Consider the following 21,104-nt stretch of genomic DNA (forward strand, 5'->3'; position numbering starts at 1 on the left):
GCATTGAATATAGTGCTGGCAGCAAAAGGAGGGACCTGTGCTCTCATTGGCAAAGAATGTTGTGTATATATACCAGACAACACCAATTATGTAATAGATCGCGCTAGCTACTTAGAAAAGATTGCATATCTTCCTCACGAAGAGCCAAGTTCCCTGTGGAAATGGCTGAGTAACTTGTTCAATTTCACTGGCATAGGAAACTGGTTGTTTCAGGGAGCCCTGACTATCCTATTTGGGATCTTAATGATTTTTGTATGTTTTCAGTTAATCTCCTGTTGTATCCAAAACTGTGCAAAACATATCACACAGCTAGCTACCCCTCACCAGAGTGCTAATCTGATGATTTTAAATATCACTGATGAACAGAGAGACAAAGAACGGTTAATGCAAGAAACCCAGTAATTGTTGGTCATAGGCGAAGCTTGACCAAAAGGAGGGATTGTGAAAGTAGAAAGAATTATACTGTAAGAAAAAGATGAATTGTGCTGTAATAATTGAATAAGTTAAAGGAATTCTGTTTGTCTCTTAAGAGGAAGAAGAAAAAGTATGTTAATGTTGATTGTAGGTATGCAGATCAAGGTGCTAGCCAATTTGGGCCTGAGTTTAACAGGAAAAGAAACATTAAGTGTTAGGAAACAATTCCAGATAATCAGGGAGATATAGCCAGGAGATTGCTGTGTGCTTAATATTGAAATGAAGAGTACTTGAGTAGCCTCACACTAATTATGTGAAGTTTTGCCCCCCTTTTAATCCTGTTAATTTTGGCTTCCTTTTGACTGTATAAAATCAAGGGGTTTGAACCTTGTGGGGTACTCACATTTTCTCCATGCATTTTAGCAAAGCTTTGCTGAAATAAACAGAGCAGTCTGCCAAATCTGTGAGTCCTGTCTGACTTTGACACTTGGGATAGGAGAGCCACACCAAGAGGCTTGTTCGTGTTGATTTCAGGTCTTGGTTGAGTCTTTAATGTGTGTTGTAACATGACCAGCCACTCTACAGAGCCCACCACCAAACCATCGCCCCCGCCACTAATGCCTCTCAGAGGCCAGGATCCCGTCTCTTTAACATCTGACTGTCTGCTGAGCATCTCTTGGGTTATGGTTCTGCCCCAGGTTAAGCACAGTTTTGCTTGTGGAAGGCCCCATCGCTAGTTAGTCAGGGCAGTGCTCCATGTTTACGCCCCACCTCTACGAAGGCCTCCACGCACCGGTCGATATCATCCTCACTATGGACAGCTGAGATCTGCACCCGGATCCGAGCCTTCCCCTTGGGAACCACAGGGTAGCTGAAGCCGATGACATAAATGCCTGGTGATGAGAGTCACATGCAAAGGTGAGGTAAACATTAATCCTGGGGCTTGTTTACTGGTGGGAGAGGGCTTTTAGGGGTTTTGGCTCCTTTTCTCTCTCTCTCTCAGCCTGTGAGCATGAATCAGACATAGCAGCACACAACTCCAGGCTGGTACTGGAACGGTATCCGCTACAGAACTAAGAGGGATACAATGGGAAAGGTGAATGGTGCATGTGCTGCCCAGCAAAGAGTCGGGGTGGGGAAAATGTCTTCTCCAAAGCCCCATAGCAAAGCAGAGGCAGTGAGGCAGGGAATAACTAGGGAGATACAGAAAATCCCCTATGGCTGCCAGACATAGAACAAGACAGGCCCAGGGAAAGAAGATCAGAGGTCATCGCTTCATCTGCTCATGTTGCCACCAACAGATGCCCCCAACCTCTTCCAGGTTTACCTCTCTCCAGCATGTCATCAGCTATCACTGAAGCCAGCCGGGCCTCACCGAGCATCACAGGGCAGATGGGGTGATCATTTCCCGAGATGCTGAATCCAGCCGCAGCCATTTTGCTTCGGAACCTGCAGTGGGCAGAAAGGAGAAGCACATCTCATCCCTGCTCAGGGAAGCCCTTCCCCTCAGCCATCAGCCCTCTTCTCTGGCACCCGCTCGGCCGAGCGCCATCCTGCCTGCTCCATGGCCAGGCTCAAAAGCCGCACCATCCAACCTGTGTGTGGAAGGGGCCATTCCTCCAAGATCCCCTCCTATTTCCGGCCCACCTCAAAGGCCCTGTGGCAAGTTCTGCTGTGCCACTCTGGCTATCACGCCACCTTCTGCATCCAGACTAGTGCCTGGCATGCGGGGTCATGCTAGAGCTTGTACCAGGAGAGATCACAGCCGTCTCCACAGAGACCACAGGTGATGCTCTCTACAGAGGATGGCTAAAAAATCAGAGACAATTCGCTCCTGAGCAGAAAGGAGTCTACTGGCAAAGGGGGCGACGCAGGCAGGGAAGCGGCTGCATGGAGAAGGAGTTTGTCAGGGTTTCCTCCCAGAAAGACTCCCATGTCTTCAGCTCTCACCGTCTGGTCTTGGCCACCATGGATTGCGCAATGGCGTTGCTCTCCAGGAGCAGGTCCAGGGCCTTGGAGGCGCAGCCCACGACGGCAGGAGGCAGGCTGTTGGAGAAGAGGTACGGGCGGGAGCGCTGGCGCAGCAGGTCGATAAGGGCCTTGGGGCCAGTCGTGTAGCCACCTGCAGGAAGAGGAGGAGAGAGAAAAAGTGTCAGTAGGCCCAGAGGAAGGAACAATAGGACCCCAGGACAGGGCCACCTGGTTAACACAGGCAGCAGCGCCTGGGACCCCAGCTGGTTAGTTTTCTTAACAGGTTCCTTCTTGGGTCCCCAAGCGTGATGTCTCCACAGGGCAGTCAGAGGAGGGTGCACGTGGCAGGACTTGCTAGGCCCTCTCCACCCTACTGCATTGATGCTCGCTGGGTCCAGGCCTTTCAGTTCCTGTCCAGGTCTTTGTGTTCTCCATCGGTTCTGCACCGTTAATGGAAAGGGGGCAGAAGGGTTTTGGGAAGCTCTTGGGTACAGGGCCACGCAAAGAGAGAAGGCCCCAGGAAGGTGAATATCAGAACCTGCTGCTCCTCCAAGTGCCTTCCCCAGCGTTGAGTTGACAATGTCCACTTGGTCCATCACTCCCAGCAGCTCATCAGTACCCCTGAGAGGAGAAAACACCACCCCATCATCTCTGCTGGCAGCTCCGACCCGGTGTGCTGGGCCACGGTGGCTGTGGCCTAGCACCAGTCTGTTGCCACTTTCCCTCCAGCGTGGCTCTGGTGTTTCCCTAGTGCTGAGGGAGCAGCCATGCCTCCAGGGCAGCTTAACTCAATGGGTGCCGCCGTCCATTTGCTTCCCCACCAACAGCTTTGTGCGCAGCTGTGGGTGCAGGCTGTGAAAGGAGGGGAAGGCCTTGCCCAGCCAGCATCAGGGAGCAGGCCAGGGAAGCATCACTCACCAGCCTGGCTGGCCTCCTCAGGGGAGTGCTCTCCAGCTGGGGAGAGGTCGCCTCCTGCAGGAGGGACCAGCCTTGCTAGCAAAGGTAGAACTGGGGGCTCCGAGCGTGGGCTGCTTGTCCCTTCCCACTGCAGGCTGCTCTCACTTCCTGCATACGTCAAACTGGGGGTGTCATAAGTCAGAGCAGAGACATGGCCTTGCTGAGTATGCTCCAGACAGACCCTGCCCTCCCACACCCCAAGGCTGGGAATGCTACCCCCAAAACCTGAGCCCAACCTCTTATGCCACTGCCCGACACAGAGCCAGGTGTAGAAAGGAGGGTGCTACAATCTCGTATGGAGAAGGAGGGTCAGGTGGGACCCCTTCAAAGACCAGTGGCTCTGAGGAACCCCAGCCCCACAAGAAAGAAACCCTATATTCAAACCCGTGGCTGTTCTGGCTCCAGGAGCAGGACGTGGGACTAACAGGAAAGCCTGGTCTCATACCGCCCATTGGGCCCAAGGAAGCCAGTGGCGTGGCATTCATCGATGAAGACGAGGGCCTGGTATTTCTGGGCCAGGCTGCAGATCTCCTTCAATGGGGCGATGTCACCATCCATGGAAAAGGCACCGTCGGTAGCTACCAGCCTCAGGCGGTGTTTCTGTGGAAAAGCGTGTGGGAGGCTGCAAGGGATCATGGGAAGAGGCGACTGCTTGAGCAAACGTGTTTAGGAAATGGGAGAAAATGGAGACCAGGGTCTAGTGCTCCCAGTACCTGAATATATGGGCTGCGCCCACCATCTTCCCTCCGTCCATCCTTGAGCTCATGTTTTGGTAGGCTTCCTCCAGCCAACGAGCAAAGGACTGGGTTTTCCCTAGCATAGCTCCCTCTTGCGCAGAAAGAATGTAAGTCCCACCCGCCTCATTAGCTGAGCTGCGCAGTAGCGGGTGAGCTGGTGGTGGTGGGCGAACGGAGAATGCTTTAAAAAATTTTTTTTTAAAAAGCCTCGACAGCCAGGCAGCTCTCTGTTCTCCCCCCAGGGCTGGAGTGGGGGCCAGAGTTGTGTGGTGGCTGACCAACTGCTCCAGGGACAGGGCTGCTCAGTGGGCAGCTGCCCCATGTGCCGGAGCTGGGGCATGGTGCGGCTGTCTCCAGGGCTGGAGCTGCAGCCAGGGCAAAACTAACTTTGCTGATGGATGGAAAACCTTAGAGGGAACACTGCTCCCTAGACTGCTTTTGAGTGCGGGCCAAAGGGGTTACTTCTAGGAGATGCCAGGTTAGCCTCTGGGGGATGGGCACATTTTTCCTAGACTGGCCGTGGGTCACAGACTGAGTGCACGCTCAGGGAGAGCACGTCTTTATACCTGTGCCTCCTGCAGCTTGGCCTCCAGATCCTGCATGTCCATGTGCTTGTAGCGGTATTTATTGGCCTTGCACAGGCGGATCCCATCAATGATGGAGGCATGATTCAGCTCGTCTGACAGCACCGCATCTTCTGGGGTCAGCAGCGCCTGCGGATGGCAAAGCAATGGGCCAGGTTTACCGGAGAGGGTCACTGTTAGCTACAAGGGCAAAACTCTGTGGAGGTTGACGACACCACAACCTCACTAGCCAGCCACCAGAACCTTCTGCATCTTACTGGTGATCGGCCCACTGATGGGGCAGTGCCAGAGCATCATGTCCCTTCTCAGGTCATGGGATACAACACTGAGGCTTCTATCACTCCGCTCTTTTCCCCTGCCATGGAGACCCTCTCTCCTTGCATTCTGTGTGCAGTTTGTTCCACGAGCCACGTCTCTACCACCCCTCCAGGCTGCACTGAGGCCTAGGTTGGGAGCTGGGCTTAGACTGGGGGCAGTCATCCCTGACTCCACACTTTGGGATCCTCGCCATCACCATGGACCCACAAGAGGCTACCCATCCTCCCCTGCAGGCCTTAGCCACCTTCCCCAGGATGCAGGAGCTGCCTCCCCTGCTTTTTAGATGGAGTGGCTGCATCCATTTGAAATTCTCACACAAGCGAGTCCCAGGAGCTCAGGCTGGGGATGCAGGAGGCTTGCAGAGCCCCCATGGACTGTGCAATGATCCCTCTGAGGAGGTAGCTGGATGGGTTCCACTGCAGAGGCCACCCAAAACTTCGCAATTGTTGAGATGGTCACTTGACTAGGAAGGAGGAGATGGAGGCTGACTAGAAATTTCCATGGTAACTCCATGCCACCCCTTCCCTGTCTGAGCACTACCTCCCTGACACACTCAGCCCCCAGCCCCAGCTCACACAGAGCCAATGCGCCTTCTCTCTCCCTCCCTCCACCTCCCCTCCCTTAACTTCCACTTGCCACCTACAGAGGAAAACGGGATCAGCAGCAGAAGCACCTGCTTTGGGAGCTTGGCTTGTTGCCTGTGTAGCCCTCCCCCTTTGTGCCCCTACACACAAAGCACAACACATCCACTATGAACCTCAAAGATACCAGCATTGGCATCAAAGCAGCTGGCATAGAGGATGGCGTCTTCTCTCTGGTGGAAACGAGCGATCTTCTCCTCCAGCTCCTTGTGTATATTCTAGAGAGAGCAAAGACAGAGAATGAGGGGTTCATATTAACATGTCCAATAGTACAGTAGAGTTCCCGGCTTGCCTTGGTTCCGTGTGGGATGGCTACTATTTTCCAAATGAGTTCTCATAAAGGTAGCTAAATTATAGTTATAATTTTTGGTCCCACAAACCGATCACTATAACCACAAAGCCCCAACTGAGAGGTGACTTGCACTGAGGCATCTTACCATTTTCAACTAAGACACTGCCCCAGGAAGGACCCACACCTATGTTCTCTATAAGCGGAGCACATGGGTGGCCATCCAGGAGAGATTCAAATGCTGCCCAGCTGTTCAACAGAGAACCCAGAGCCAGCCGCATACGTTTCTACTGGTGGTGCACATCCACACATGCCTTGGTGCACATAAAACTTATTCCACTTGTGGAAATGAAAAAATGTGGTAAGAACACCAGCCCAGATCCCCAGCTGATGTAAATGGGGGTAGCTTCATTGGTGCAATGGAAGCTACCTCAAGTTACTGTAGCTACAGGCTTGGCCCTGTGAAATGTGGGGTGTTTATTTTGTAAGTAAAGAGCCTCGGAGTTGTGGGGTTTTTTTTAACAAGTTTGGGGGGTAATTGGTTTCAGCAGAAAGCCTATTTTATACCCTTAAACTGACAGTGCATGTAGGGACATGTTTGTGAGGCCCTGTGTGCCAATAAGCATGCAGAGCTGTGTCTGTGTGAACATGCATGTGCTCATAAGTATTCAGAGAAAGGGATACACACAAACAGCATGCCTGCAGTGTTGCTATAGGTAACTATGGAGGCAAAGCTGATGGCTTCTGACCTTGGTGGTGAACATAGGATTGGCTTCGGGGTGAGCAGGGGAAATCAAAGCCTGGGGAAGAGATCTCAGAGAACAGCAGCTAATTAATATGCAAAAGTGGGAGTTAGGGTGCTTTGCTTTCTTCTAGGAGCCCTTAGGAGAGCTGGTTACTTGCTAGAGCAGAAGGGTCAGGCCTACACAGATCAGGGGTGACAGAATGAGGAGCACAGGGAAGGGAGGGGGCACAAGAAATCTATGAGGAGAGGAGCAGGAGGACAGAGAGATCAGAGGGAGGAAGAAAGGAGAAACACAAATAGGGGAGAAGGGGAAGGGAGAGGAGGGGCTAGAACAGCCAGCCCAGAGAGACCAGCCAAACTACAAATCTAACACACCCTACCTGGTTCCACCTGGGAGCAGTGTGGATTGGGGGCAGGAAGCACAAGGTGTGATTGTGTTTTAGCTCCAGGGAAAAGTGATGACTGCACTCAGGATCATGGCCCTGCCCATACCTGCGTCCCACAGATGAACCGGACAGAGCTGAGGCCAGCTCCAAACTTCTCCAGGGCATCTAGTCCAGAGCGGATCACCTCAGGATGGCTGGAGAGTCCTAGGTAGTTATTGGCACAGAAATTCAGGATCCCTGCAAAGAGGAGGAGGGCAGGAAGGAGTGAGCAATGCATATAAATCCTACCTACCCCCCCATGCAGCAAGATAATAGACCAAACCTCAGTCAATGGCAGGACTGACGGCTAGTGCACCAAAAGTAACCAGGTATGTGCCCGGAATCATGGAACCACTCCTGTGCCACACCTTTCTAGCCTGCTCCCTGGTATGACTGCTGGGCAGAAGTAGGTAAGCTCCAATTGCTTCACAATGAACCATCACTGTAACAGCTTAAGGGCTTTCCTGTCTCACACCAAGCAGCAGCATAGATCCATCTATCTGGGATCCCCATCCAGCTACCTGATGCTTGGGTAACAAGGAGGCTAAATTTCAGGTTGGACTGGTTGTTAAATTCATGTTCTAAAAGGCGGATTAGAAGTTCTAAAACCCTGGCTTTTCCTAGCCACTTTGTTTTTTGCATGTAGGATGAAAATCTGAAAACTAGAGAGAAAGAGAGAGAGAGACAGACACACACGCAGAGGGAAACAAATTATTGGATGCCAACATAAGCAAGTAACATCTCTTCCAGGCCCTAAACAGGAACAAAATGTCACAATAGAGTCCCAGGGTCTGAACAGACTCCAGCTGGTTGTGCCCGGCTCAAGCCACGAATCCAATGTGTCCTTAGCTCACAGGGCCCAAATAGTGACAGGTCACTGTTTCTGCCACTGGGTCTTTCAGGCTACTCCCAGGTGCAAGCCCTACATTTGACACCCTTGGTGGGCAGGAACCAGTGCCCCAGCCCTTCCCAGTTCCTAGTTGCTTAGACACCTTCCCTCCAAGTCCCTCTGGCTATGGGCTCACTGCTTTTTTTCCTAATTAACCCCTCCCAGGACAACATAGCAGCAAAGCCAAGGCACACAGACTTGGCAAAAGAATTTCTTACATGCACTTCATTCTTAAACTGCTCAGGAGTGTTACAGGCCCACAACAAACTCCTGAACGCAGCCTCCTGAGTGTCTTCTCCTGCCTAGTAAGTCTTGGGTTTGGTTTAAGTCCTTTAGGAGAAGCCAAGCCTCTCCTATCTCCACTCTCTCCAGCTGTTTCTCGCAAGGACTCAGACAGCCTCTGATAACTTTTCTTTCACTGCTCTTCCTTTGGGGATTTGTCCAAGATCCACCATCAGCTTCCAGGCAGAGTCAGTCAACTTTATTGGCCATACCAATGGAACTCCTCCATTGCCCTAGGAGGGGTTCCTGTCATGGCTTTTCAGACAGTTTCTGGACATGGGGTGACATACTTGCTAGAGATCAAACAGTCCAAGCCATACTAAATATTATATGCAAAATGGAGGCTGAAATGTAACAGATGTTCAAAAATATTCTGAAACTGACACCAACACCACCTGTCAATTGTCACCGTCAAAGAGGTCCCAGCCACTAAGGACTGGGGACAGATAAAGACCAATACTTATTTGTTTAACATTTATACTAGAGGTCAGCAATCTTTCTGAAGTGGCGTGCCAAGATGTAACCCTTCTGCCCTGGGCCGTGCTGCTCTCCTGAGGGGGGAGGGGGAGGTATCTCTCCATCACACACCCTGTGGACCACCTGGGTCAATGCAAACCTTTCCACAGACTACCAGTTGCTCATGGAAATTTGCCATTAATTACATAATTATGCCTGAGCCATTTTCCTAGTGCTGCAGCTGAGAATGGTTTAATTTAAATTATTAAACAGACTAAGCTTTTTAACTTTCTTATGTTAGTTTATTGAATTTTACTTCAAATAAAGTGAAATATTATGTCCAACACAAAAGGTTTCAATGTTTTCTTTTTTATGGCAGGGGTGGGGAACCTTTTTAGGGTTGGGGGCCACTGACCTACAGAAAAAAATCAGTTGGGGACCACACAAGTGAGAAGCAAAAAAACTCCTCCCAAAACCCCCAACCCTCACTGATGTGGCCCCCAAACTGAGACACCTCACTCCTCTGGCATTCCAGCCCTCACAGGACAAGGGGAAGGGACAGGGAGAACTGAGGTTCAGGGCTTCCCATAGCCAGATTTACTTTTCTGGGGTTCCAGAATTAGTGGATTTTGTGAACCCCCTTAGGCTCTGGGGTGGGGACAAAAATGAAGGGTTCAATGTGCAGGACAAGGCTGCCAACGAGTGGGATAGGGATGCAGGAGGGGGTGAGAGGGGCAGGGTCTGGAAGGGAGTTTGGTGGCAGAAGAGGGTATGGGGTGGGGGTACGAGAGGGAGTTTGGGGACAGAAGGGGATTAGAGGAGTAACACAGAAAAGGTGAGAGGGTGAGAATGCAGTCAAATAGCTAGTTGGGGAGGGAGGCAAAGAAGTGGGGAGTAAAGGAAAGTGCTGCTTCTGCAAAGTAAAATTGTATCCCCCCTTCACATCTTCCCTCTGCTCCAGCCTCACTCCCCTCAGTCACATGATCCCCCCAGACTGATCACCTGCACTGCCCCATGCACCCTCAGTGCAACCCCTGCCTCCTCCCATCCTGCCCCCACATACCTGTGCCCCCAGCACACTCACTGGCAGAACAGCAGTGCTTGGACTCACAGCCCCCCCAGGAGCAGCACTGAGACAGGGAAGGGCACAGTCTCTTCCCTGCCCGGCACAGATCTTTGCCTGTAGGCTGTGGCTTTGGGGCTGGGGCAGGCAGGGGCTGGGTCTACCCAGGGCTGGCTCCAGCCTGGCTGGGAACAGCGTGGCACTGGGGAAGGAGCTCCCAGCTCCCGACGGCAATGTGTGCCAGCCGCCCAGCCCTGGCTCTGCAGAGCAGGCCCCCTCCCAAAGCAGGAGGCAGCCCCGGGGACCCATGCGTGCACCTCTCCCACCCCCAGCAGGAAACCGGAGTTGTTGCTCCAGCCTGCAGCTGCACGGCTGAAGGCTCGAGCCACGGCGCTCACTCCCTGCTTCGCTCGGGATTGGGTGGAGGTGGGGAGGGAAGGGCTACGCTCCCGCCCCACATGCCAGTAACATGTGTGTCACGAATGGCACATGTGCCGCGGGTTGCCAACCCCTGATTTATACTATAGTAGAAGCCAAGAAGCTAACCCATGATTTATACTATGGCAGAAGCCAAGAGCCTCAGTCAATATCAGAGTTCTACGATGTTAGGTGCTATGTACGTGTACATACACCCACACGGATGCAGTTCTGGTCCAAAGAGCTCACCATCCAAATAAACCATAATTATGGCCAGTATCCATAGACAGGGTGAAACCATGTTTAAAGAAACCACACCTTTATGTTCATCAAACTACACAACGTGTGTGTGTGTGCGCGCGCGTGTTTTAAATACAAGCTGAAGCTCTCTAGTTTGCCACCCTCAGGACTTGACCGGTACCAAACCAGAGAATTTGCTGGACCACAGGAGGTCAATATTGTCTAGCAGCATTACCAACACTTCCACTGCTTACTAGGGCTGACAATGTGTAGTCAACTACATGATTAACCAAGAATCCTAGGCATAACGGTTAATCCTACGACTACATACACTCCCCCCAGTATCAGAGGCAGCAAAGGAGGGAGGGGAAGGTGGGAACTGGTGCCTGTGGGGAGTCGGTTTTTAAGCCGGTTCTGCATGAGCCCCGGATCCTGTGGAGCCATTTCCTTCCCACCTTCGTGCTGTTGCCTCTGATAGAGAGGCAGCAGCATGGAGGGTGAGGGGGGCAGGCAGGAACTGCTACACGCAGGATCTGCTTACACGGAGCTGCTTACCCCCCTGCGCTGCTGCCTTTCTAGCAGAGGCACCAGCATGGGGAGAGGGGCAGAGGAGGCTGCCACAGACAGAGGCAACTCCCTGGTATGCCAGTGCAGCCTCTGTCTACAGGGAGCTCAGACACCCCGTGGACAGGGGCTGCTGCCACCCCATGCTGCTACCTCTGCAGCAGAGACAGTAGCATGGGGCAGCAGGCAGGAGCTGGTCTGCACAGGGAGCTGATTTTTAAACTGGCTCCCCTTGCGGGCTGGCTCCTGCTGCCACACCGTGCTGCTGCCTCTCATACAGAGGCAGCAGCGCAGGGTGGCAGGCTGCTCCCTGAGAGTGGGGCCAGGAGCGCACTGGCTGCTGGCCCTGCCCCAAGGGACTATCAAGTAGTCATGTAACCGATAATACTTAGTGTGGTTACATGATTAATTACACACTAACATCCCTACTGCTTACTGGGCTCTTAGAAGACATTTAGGGGTAAATTAGAGCTAAATAACAGCACAGAACACTGAGAGCCAGGACTGGTGGCTGTAAACAAACTTTATGGGACCACAGGCAACTTAGCCAGATGTCCAGTTATCATGGATGTGGCCAGCTAATATCATGCTTGCCACTGATGTTGCCAGACCAGAGTGTGCCGGACTAGAGAGTTTCAACCTGTATGTAGAAATCTAGCAAAATTAGGCCTTGACCATACTGACCTGCCAAACCATGACCCCGATCCTGCAAATACTTATGCACATGCTTATCCTTACTCACATGAGTAATCCCATTGAACTCAATGAGATCACTCAAATGCTTACATTAAAGCACATGCATGTTTGCAGGATCAGGGATTATATTAAAAACCAGGTTAGCAACAAACATGTTTAAACATGGTTTCTGAATTCCATTTGAAGAAGAGAGTTCTAAGGACCTACTACGAAACCCTCAGTGTCAGAGGACAGAGCCGCAATATGCTCTCTCAAAATATGATCAAAAGTTGGTTCTCTCTTGTAGACAGATACCTACCTGTGTATTAATGTCAGGAGGCACCAGGAAGTCAGATTCCCCCATTCTGTTTGGGTTTTTTTTTCTGTTGTGATTTAGTATAAATGGGCTGAAATGCTCACAGATAGGTTCTTGTTTAGACAGGGATATTCAATCACAGATATGAGTCATCAACAGCCAGGTACGGGTTAAGCTTTTTATAAAACAGGACTATTATATTTCTAGAATATATCCCAGGGTGATATAACCAAACAGCTCCTAGAAAATGGTGGAAGGGTTTACGTTTTCAAGTGGATTTTGAAATTTACATACAGTGGAGTAGAAATTCTGGGTTTTTCCCGTGAGTTTTGAGAGCTTCTACTCTCAGTGTACAGGGTCAATTACAACATTTTGCCCATTTTTATTATTTATATTAATACTGTAGCGCCCCAACTGTGACTGGAGCTCCATTGTGTGGGCATCATAACAAAACACAGAAAGACAGAAAAAGTGTGGGAAAAAGGAAATATCATTATTCCCATTTGACAGGTGGGGAAACTGAGGCAGAGATTCACAACGCTGAGGCCAAAAGAGACCACTGTGATCATCTGACTTCCTGCATAACTTAGGGAAGTCCTGTGGCCTGTCTTAATTCTTATTTGGATTAGAGTTTGGCTTAACAGAAAAATACATCCAAACTCGATTTAAAAATGTATAGTGACAAAGAATTCACTACCACTTTTGGTAATTAGTTCCCATGATTAATTACCCTCACTATTAAAAATGTGCACCACACACTGGAAGAAAAAAAATCCAGGAAAAATTACATGAAACTGATGCAAGAAAACCAAAACAACTATAAAAAAACAGCCATCCAAAACAAAAACAAAAAGTGGAACCAATTATAATTACTCCACGACCCACAGAACACCAAGAGAAACAAGGACACCAGTACCTATCATACAGACATTATGCTATCCCCAAACATTATCAATTTAATGAGAACACTCCTCCCTGGAGCAGAATTATCAGTACTCTCTAGGCTATGTCTACACTGGAAAGATTGAGCAACAAAAGTGCTGTCGACGTGCAAAAGTTGCCAAAATTGAAAACGCGCCAAGCCTGTTTTTCGCCACCTGCTGTCCACATATCATGTGTTCATTGTTATTTCCTCTGTCATCAGAAAGAGCAAAGCAATGTGGGTAAGCATCCCACAGTGCCTGGTGTCACTAAACACTGTGGGAATGTGCAAGGTAATGCTAAGCATTGGGGAACAACAAAAACATCCTGTCAGCCACCCCTTTGCTTCCCAGCCCTCCTTGGGCTTCCGGCTTACTTTTGTACCACTTGAATGACTGCCCTTGCTGCAAACTCCAGCATCTGCTGTGAGAAATCATGGATCCCAGATCTCTTGCCCATGTTTTGTACAATGTGCTTAGGACATCACACATTTCTATTAAGTGCATAAGTAGCTCTGCTGTAGAGGATGAAGACTTAGATGTGGACAATAATGTGAGTGACAGGGATAGCAGCAAAGTGGCAGCGCACTGGGCTCTCATGGATCAGCTGTGTACAGTAGGGATTGCACTTGTGCTAAGGAAGCCAGCACTGAGTGGTGGGATCACACTGTCTTGCAGGTGCGGGATGAAGATCAGTGGGTACAGAGCTCTAGGATCAAAGCAATCTTCCTGGAGCTGTGTGCTGAGCTGGCCCCTGAACTGGGTGCAAGGACATCGAAGTGAAAGCTGCTCTCTTAGCAGAGAAGCGCGTTGCCGCTGCTTTGTGGAAGCTGGCGATTCCCAATTGCCACCGTTCAGTTGCAAATCAGTGTGGAGTGGGGAAGTCCACCATCAGGGCAGCACTTCTGCAAGTGTGCGGGGCGATAACTCGTATGTTGCTGCACAGGACTGGGACTCTGGGAAATGGGCATGACATAGTGGCTGGCTTTGCTGAAATGGGCTTTCCAAACTGTAGCAGGGCAATTGATGACACACATATTCTCATTATAGCACCCCCCCTTGCCTCAAAGTGCATCAGTCATAAGGGATACATCTCCATGGTAATTCCAGCGCTTGTGGATCACCGTGGGCATTTCACTGACATAAATGCAGGGTGTGGGGAAAGGTGCCTGATGCACCATCTTCAGCAACAGGAAAGCAGCTTGCTGGGACTTTCTTTCCAGACCAGAAAATTATAGCGGGGAATGTGAAAATGCCCATTGTGATCCTGGGTGCCACGGCTTGCCCCTGACGGCCATGGCTCGTGAAGCCTTACATGGGGCAGCTAGACAGCAGCTAAGCCAATGCTACATGGTTGCTGAATGTGCCTTTGGCAGACTGAAAGGGAGATAGAGGGGTCTCTATGGTGGGCCAGTCCTTTCAAATGATCATATCCCCAAGGTAGTGGCTCATGCTGTTGCTTACATAATTTGTGTGAGAGTACGGGTGAAGTGTTTGCCTGCGGGTGGAACAATGAGACACAGCACCTGGACACACAGCCAGAACAGCCAGACACTCAAGCTGTCAGAGGAGCCCATAGGGTGGCTATCGCTATCAGGGGGCTTGGAGGAACCACTTTGACAATGAGGGACTGGGTGCTGGGGTTGCTTCCCTATCTCACCCCGCTGCTTATCCTGAGTGAGGCATTCCCATCCAACCCACAGGATAATTTCAAGCTTCCATAGGGGCCAAAGCGATTGGTGTGGGTTGTGTCACACAAAATAAACTCAGAGATCCTTTATCTTGTGTCTGCATTGTAGGGTGTCTCAATCATACACATTCTCACACAGGGCTCAAGATTATGTGACCATGCGTGTCCCAGTTCCTAAGGGTCACTCGCAGCTGTGATAATACTGATTCTTCATCCCACGCACCGATAAGATCCAAAAGTTCTTGCTCCAAGCAAGAGCGTTTTGAGTGATATCCACCCCTGTTTCCCGGGGAAGATGCCATGAGAACCACTACACGAGTCAGACAGCAGCAAATGGATTTTAAAGTTCCCGGGGTTTGCAGGTGGGAAGGATATATCTGTTTTATCTGTTTGTGTGTTTGCAGAGCAGTGAAATTCAAAGCACTGGCCAGAGTGGCTAGTCAGGCATTGTGGGAAACATTGTTGAGTTCATTAAACTCAACAAAAAATGTACTGTGGTATACTACATGACTATATGATTGTTGGCAGTAAAGGGAAGGGGAGAGACAGAAGTTCCTTATGGAGGTAGAAGTTGTCTGTTGCCAAAACTGAGTGTTTGTCACAACTGCTGTCACATTGCGATGTGAATGCTCTCTGGGTTGTCACCAAAAAAACCTTTTTGGTGACAAAACTTGCCAGTGTAGGCAAGGCCTAAGGCACCAAACCTGGTGACATTTTAACATGTGGAAAACTGGAATAAATTCTTCCACTGTCTCACCTCAAAGAATTATTTCACAACAATGATAGTACTAGGGATGTAAAATCCCATTTAATTAGTTAACAGGTTAAAGGTTAAGTTTAACCAGTTAACGGATTAAATGGGAGCAGGCAGGAAGAAGGGGGAAGGACGGGACTTGCCAGCAGTGGGCTCAGAGGGGCTGGAGCAGTCCCTACAGGTTAACCATAACCAGTAAGCATCACTCTAAGAAAAAAGAATTCTCAGAATGGACACCACAGAATGGATGAAACCACACCTTTGATCATTACATTGATTGCTTCAGGATTAAAACAATTGACTGAAATTTTTAACAAAAATGACAACCACCATAATCTCTGCACCACAGACAGGACAATCATACTGTCCCTGAAATCTAACTTCCAGATAGCGTTCAAACCAGCAGACAAAGGGAACACCATTGTGTCCCTCAACCATGGCAATTTAACCCTCAACAACAAACACTTTGTCCAAACCATGGGAACAGCCCCAGTTACTAGAATGGATCTTTAAATATGCCAACCTCTTGGTATGCTACCTTGAAGAATTTCTGGGCAAGTGCTCCATGAAACCAATGACTTACCTCAGATACATCAATGATATTTTCATTCCTTGGACAGCTGGTTTAAAACTCCCTCATAGATTTCTCCCACAACTTCAGCAACTATCACTCGGCCATTAAATTCTCTCTGGAACACTTCCCCAGAGCCATTCCCAATCCAGCTAGACTACACCCCACTGCCACAGCGGGCTGCGAGATAGGAAGCGGGGTGGAGTGGAGCAAGCTGCCAGGTTGGCTCCTGCCACTGCACTGAATGCAGAGAGCTGACACCTGTTGCTGCCTCCAGGCCAGGACCCACAGTTATTCCCTGGCTCATGTCACTTTCCTGATTCCTCATTTCTGGCCTTTAAACAACCTCCCAAAGATCATCATCAGAAACAAGCACCCCACACAGCCCAGGATACATCAATTCAAAGCAGCACCAGACTCTGCCAGGAGGACCAGATTCTTAGAGGGGCTTTAGGGGGCTGCAGCCCAGGGACCTGGGCAAAATCGGGTCCCCTTAGCCTGGAGCCCTGGAATGCAGCCCCTAAAGCCTCTGCATGCTGCAGCTCTGCCTGGTGGGTGAGGGGTGTGGAGGATCTGCGTGCTGCTGTTTCTCCTACCTCCCCCCAGCTGGAGCCATGTACATTGCAGCTAGCAGCACCTGCCTACAAACTCCACCCTCACTGCTCCCACTGGCCAGGAATCATGTCAATGGGAGCATTGGGGGGAGGGGGGAGTGCCTGCAAGCCCAGGGCTATGTGGAGTCACCTGTTCCGCCCAAGGAATGGTGCCTGGTAAGTGCCCCAATACTCTGTTCCCTCCTGCATCCTCCTTTCCAGACCCTACACCTGCAGCCAACTCTTGCAACCTCCCTCCTGCCCAGATTCCACACCCCCATTCCTGCATTCTCACCTCCAAGAGGTCACTTCCTCACCCCACCTCACTCCTGCGCCCTCCTTCCCACCCAGAGCTCACATCCCTACCCCTTCCTGCATCCTACCTCTTATTTTAGCTGGGATAAACACAAAAGTTATTATTGGTCATAAAATCATCCAAATCTATTTTTTTTAAATACTCCAGTTGAAGTATTTGACTCTGATCTCCTTCAGCAAGGATTCCATTCATGCTGTGAGTAGTCCAGCAAAATAGTACTGTATTTCTTTTACTGGTTTTAAATTGACTTGCCATTAACTTCACTAAAAGGATCTCTTGGTCTCATATTATGGGACTGCATAAAAGAGAGAAGGATCTGACCACCTTTCACCATGGTCTTCATAGTGGCATTGGAAAAAGTTCAGAAAAGGGCGAAAAAAAAAGTTAGGGGTTTGGAACAGGTGCCACACGAGGAGAGATTAATAACACTGGGACTTTTCAGCTTAGAAAAGAGGAAACTAAGGGGGGGGGAATATGATCGAGGTCTATACAATTATGACCAATGTGAAGAAAGTAAATAAGGAAAAGTTATTTACTTGTTCCCATAACACAAGAACTAGGGGTCACCAAATGAAATAAATAGGTAGCAGTTTTAAAATAAATAAAAATAAGTATTTCTTCACTCAATGAACAGTCAACCTGTGGAACTCCTTGCCAATGGATGTTGTGAAGATCAGAACCTTAACAGAGTTCAAAAAGAAACTACATAACTTCATGGGGGATAGGTCCATCAATGGCTATTAGCCAGGATAAATAGGAATGGTTTCCCTAGACCAGGGATGTCCAAACTTTTTTCAAAGAGGGCCAGATTTTGAAGAAGTGAACATGCGTGAGGGCCGTCCCCGCACTCTCAGCCCCAAGGCGGAGGGCCCTCAGGGTCGGAGGCGGGCGGAGAGCGCAGGGCACGCCGGCCTCACGGCGGCCCGGGGGCAGGGCGAACCCGCAGCCGAGTGGGGGAGCGGGGCTGCGGACGTGCCCTACAGGGCAGGCTCTAGGACCACGGAGGCCATGGGCGGCGGCGGCGCGGCCGGAAGCGGCGCGCTGTGCGCGCCAGTTCAAAAGAGCGTCGGGGAGCCAGGAGAGGGGGAGGAAGTGGGGGCCGTATTAAATCGGAACACGGGCCGCAATTGGCCCGCGGGCCGGACTTTGGACATGCCTGCCCTAGACTCTTTTTGTCAGAAGCTGGGAATGGGTGACAGGGGAGAGATGATTATCTATTTTGTTCACTCCCTTTGGGGCACCTAGAATTGGCCACGGTCAGAAGACAGGACACCGGCCAACACAGATCTTTCGTCTGACCCTGTAAGGCCATTATGTTATATTATAATAATAATAATAATAATAATATGTCAGTTATAGGCACAGAGGAAGGTCAAATTAGGCCTGAACTTATTTGTTTAAAAACAAACACAAATAAATGATGTTTTAGAAACTAATGCCCACAGAATTGAGCTTTGTATTTTAATTCAAAGGGAAAGTTTTCAAATAAAAGCACAACAATAAATGCAAAACACCATACTATGCTTACAATACTGCTTGCCATGTTGCGCTTGTACAGAACCCAAAAGATAAACTTTGAAAAACTGAAATTGGTTAGTCACTCATGTTATTGTCCAACCCGAGAGAAACACAAAACAAAACAAAACCTAGCATATAAACGTCCATTAAACTAGATGTTCAAAATATTTTTTGTAAAAACTGTAAAACTATAATTTCAGACAGTACTGCTTTAAATGTTCTCAAACACTTCTCTTTAAATTAATCAATCCTTCAATTTGTAATCTTTTAAAAAACAATGAGGAGTCCTGTGACACCTTAAAGACTAACAGATTTATTTGGGCATAAATTTTTGTGGGTAAAAACCCACTTCACCAGATGCATTGGCGTGGCCCAAATAAATCTTAGTTTTTAAGGTGCCCCAGGACTCCTTGTTGTTTTTGCAGATACAGACTAACGCAGCTACCCGTCTGAGATGTAATCTTTTGGCATATATGTACCCTATACCACCGACCTATCGATCTTCATTGTCCTGGATTCAATCCCAGCTACCTCTTTTGTAATCAGAAAACTCACTGCTCCAAAGGGGTGGTGGTCCTGAAATAATAGTGTATTTCCATAGCTTTTATTAAATATACTCAGTAATGATTTGCACGTTTTTAATTGCATATGCACTCAAAGGATTCTCTCTCCAGGTCCCTTCCGCTCTGAGACAATCAGCATATGGGTCAGACTATATTCACTATCTGATGAACAGCAACGTTGAATTTCATCTGGCACAGTCTGCGCTCTCCCCTAGTCTTAAATTCATCTAGAATGTCTCATGATGCTTCGTGGCGTTTACTAGCTGCCCTGTGTGTCTCTGCTCTCGCCCCCTCTATTCTAGCCAGCACCGGAGACGCGTTCATTGATGAAATAGCCAGCGGTACCTACCGCCTTTGCTGCCTTGTACTTGGATATGTGGCCCTTGTTTTGATGTGATAACCCGCTCGCTCTTCCAGGTGCCAGCGCCTCGGATGCCTTCTAGCTCAGCCTCCAGGACGCGGTTGAGCTGGGCCAGAGCGCTCCTGGCCCTGGACGCGCTGCGCTGCCCCTGGACGAAGGGGTAGCTCAGAAGACGGCGGCACCACATTCCTGCCGCTCAGTCGCACCGACACGCCAAGTGGCAACACACCCGCTACAGCCTGTGGCAATAGAAACACGAGGCGGAGGTGGAACCGGAACCAGCCAATCAGAAAGCAGCAACAGGCGGACCAACCAGAGACAGAGTTTAGTTAAGGGCACAGGGCTCACAGTATGGACTGGGCAGTGGTTCTCAAACTTTCTTTTTCTTCTTTCTCCCAGACAACTTGTAAATCGCTGAGGGTCTTGGCGGACCACTTAGTGATCTTTCCAAATGTCTCTTCCCCTCTGCAGCAACTACCAAGCGAGGGCTCAGAGGAGTGGGTGTCTCCCTCTGTCCCCTAAACTAAGGCAGCCCCAGAGGTGGGGTTGGGAAGGGAGGGGAACTTTCCACCGCCACAGCAGCCACCTAGCTAAGGCTCTTGCAAGCAGCAGTAGCCCTGGGTCTGGAGAAAGTCACCCCTTTGGCCACCACAGCCCTGCACTTCCCAAATCCCCCCCCCCACCGCCTCTTCATCCCACTGCCCCCTCCCACCTGTGCCCTGTTTCCCACAAGGCCTCTCTCACCTTAGGTGTGTATCTTCTCCAGGGTGCAGGCAGCTGATGAGAGGAGCCACTAATTAGGCGGGTGGCCCTTTGTTCTCTCATGTGCAGGCACATATCTTAGAGCAGTGGTCTCCAACCTTTTTACACCCAAGCTCACATTTAAATGTCAGAAGAAGCCAAGACCTACTCCATCCCTTCCACAAGACCCCACCCCTTCCTTGAGGCCCTGCCCTCTCCATTCCCCTCCTCTCCATCACGTGCTGTCCGCAGCCCCTATTCTCACTGGGTTGAGACAGGAGGTGCAAGCTCTGGGAGGGCATTTGGGTGCAGGAGGAGGTGGAGAAGGGGATGCTGGCTCAGGGAGGGGGTTCAAGGCTGGAGAGTGTTGGGGTCAGGTGGAGAGTATAGGAGCAAGCTTGGGGTAGATGTCTGGCCAGGAGGGAGGGGGCAGGGTGCTGGATGGTGTCTGGGCAGGAGGCAGGGTGCTGGTGGGGGTCTGGCCAGAGGAGAGGGGCAGGGCAGCTCTGCTGGTATCTGAGGATCTCCAGGGACAAGGATCCCTGGGGCAGGATCTGTAGGCAGCACTGAAAGAAGTGTATGCATGGCTTCTTTAAAAATCCAGCGGCTCCAGATCCTGCTCCACCATCTTAACCCCCCTCCCCCACCCCCCCACCGAGCATGGGGAAGTAAGGAAAGACAAGAAAGCGTGCACACTGTTGTGGACAGGGAAGGAGCGCACACTTTCTTGTCTTCCCTTCCTTCTCCATGCTGCTTGCCTTTCTTCCTGCATTGGGGGAGGGAGGAAGAGTCCTGTGTCTGCATGTCAGATCTGACTTCTCAGGAAGCGTGCCCGCTATCATGGGAAGAGGAGGAGCAGCGCATGTGCTTCCTGAGAAGCTGGATCTGGCGCACAGCCGCTGGACTTCCTGCCCACACCGCAGGTAGCCAGCGCTAGCTCCATTTTTGCAGGAGGCTGTAGCACCAGCGTGGGCTCCTCATTGGGGGCAGGGGGTGCAAGAGGGAGCTGCAAACACTTTGTGATTGACTGGCAGTGCCCTCACAATCGACCAGTCGATCGCAATCAACTCTTTGGTGGCCACAGCCTTTGAGGG

General features: G+C 50.2%; 1 protein-coding gene across 1 annotated transcript; it reads right to left on the reverse strand.

Moving 5' to 3' along the window:
- Positions 1–938: 938 nt before the first annotated feature.
- Positions 939–19,508, reverse strand: GCAT (glycine C-acetyltransferase). The gene is made up of 9 exons (XM_006118935.4): positions 19,258–19,508; positions 7,149–7,279; positions 5,739–5,840; positions 4,646–4,792; positions 3,788–3,942; positions 2,924–3,006; positions 2,365–2,536; positions 1,742–1,863; positions 939–1,307 (listed from the first exon to the last, which is right to left on the reverse strand). Exons 1-9 carry the CDS (start codon positions 19,454–19,456, stop codon positions 1,156–1,158), a joined length of 1,263 nt encoding a protein of 420 aa, XP_006118997.1. The 5' UTR covers positions 19,457–19,508; the 3' UTR covers positions 939–1,155.
- Positions 19,509–21,104: the final 1,596 nt, after the last annotated feature.

The sequence above is a fragment of the Pelodiscus sinensis genome, chromosome 1 (assembly GCF_049634645.1).
Source record: "Pelodiscus sinensis isolate JC-2024 chromosome 1, ASM4963464v1, whole genome shotgun sequence".
Lineage (NCBI taxonomy): Eukaryota > Metazoa > Chordata > Testudines > Trionychidae > Pelodiscus > Pelodiscus sinensis.

Excerpts from the sequence above, each read along its gene's own strand:
- GCAT (XM_006118935.4), bottom strand. The coding sequence starts at position 19,456 with ATGTGGTGCCGCCGTCTTCTGAGCTACCCCTTCGTCCAGGGGCAGCGC. Across the intron at positions 3,943-4,645 it reads CCAAGCTGCAGGAGGCACAG|AAACACCGCCTGAGGCTGGT; the intron begins GTATAAAGACGT and ends GCTTTTCCACAG. Across the intron at positions 1,308-1,741 it reads TGATGACATGCTGGAGAGAG|GCATTTATGTCATCGGCTTC; the intron begins GTAAACCTGGAA and ends TCTCATCACCAG.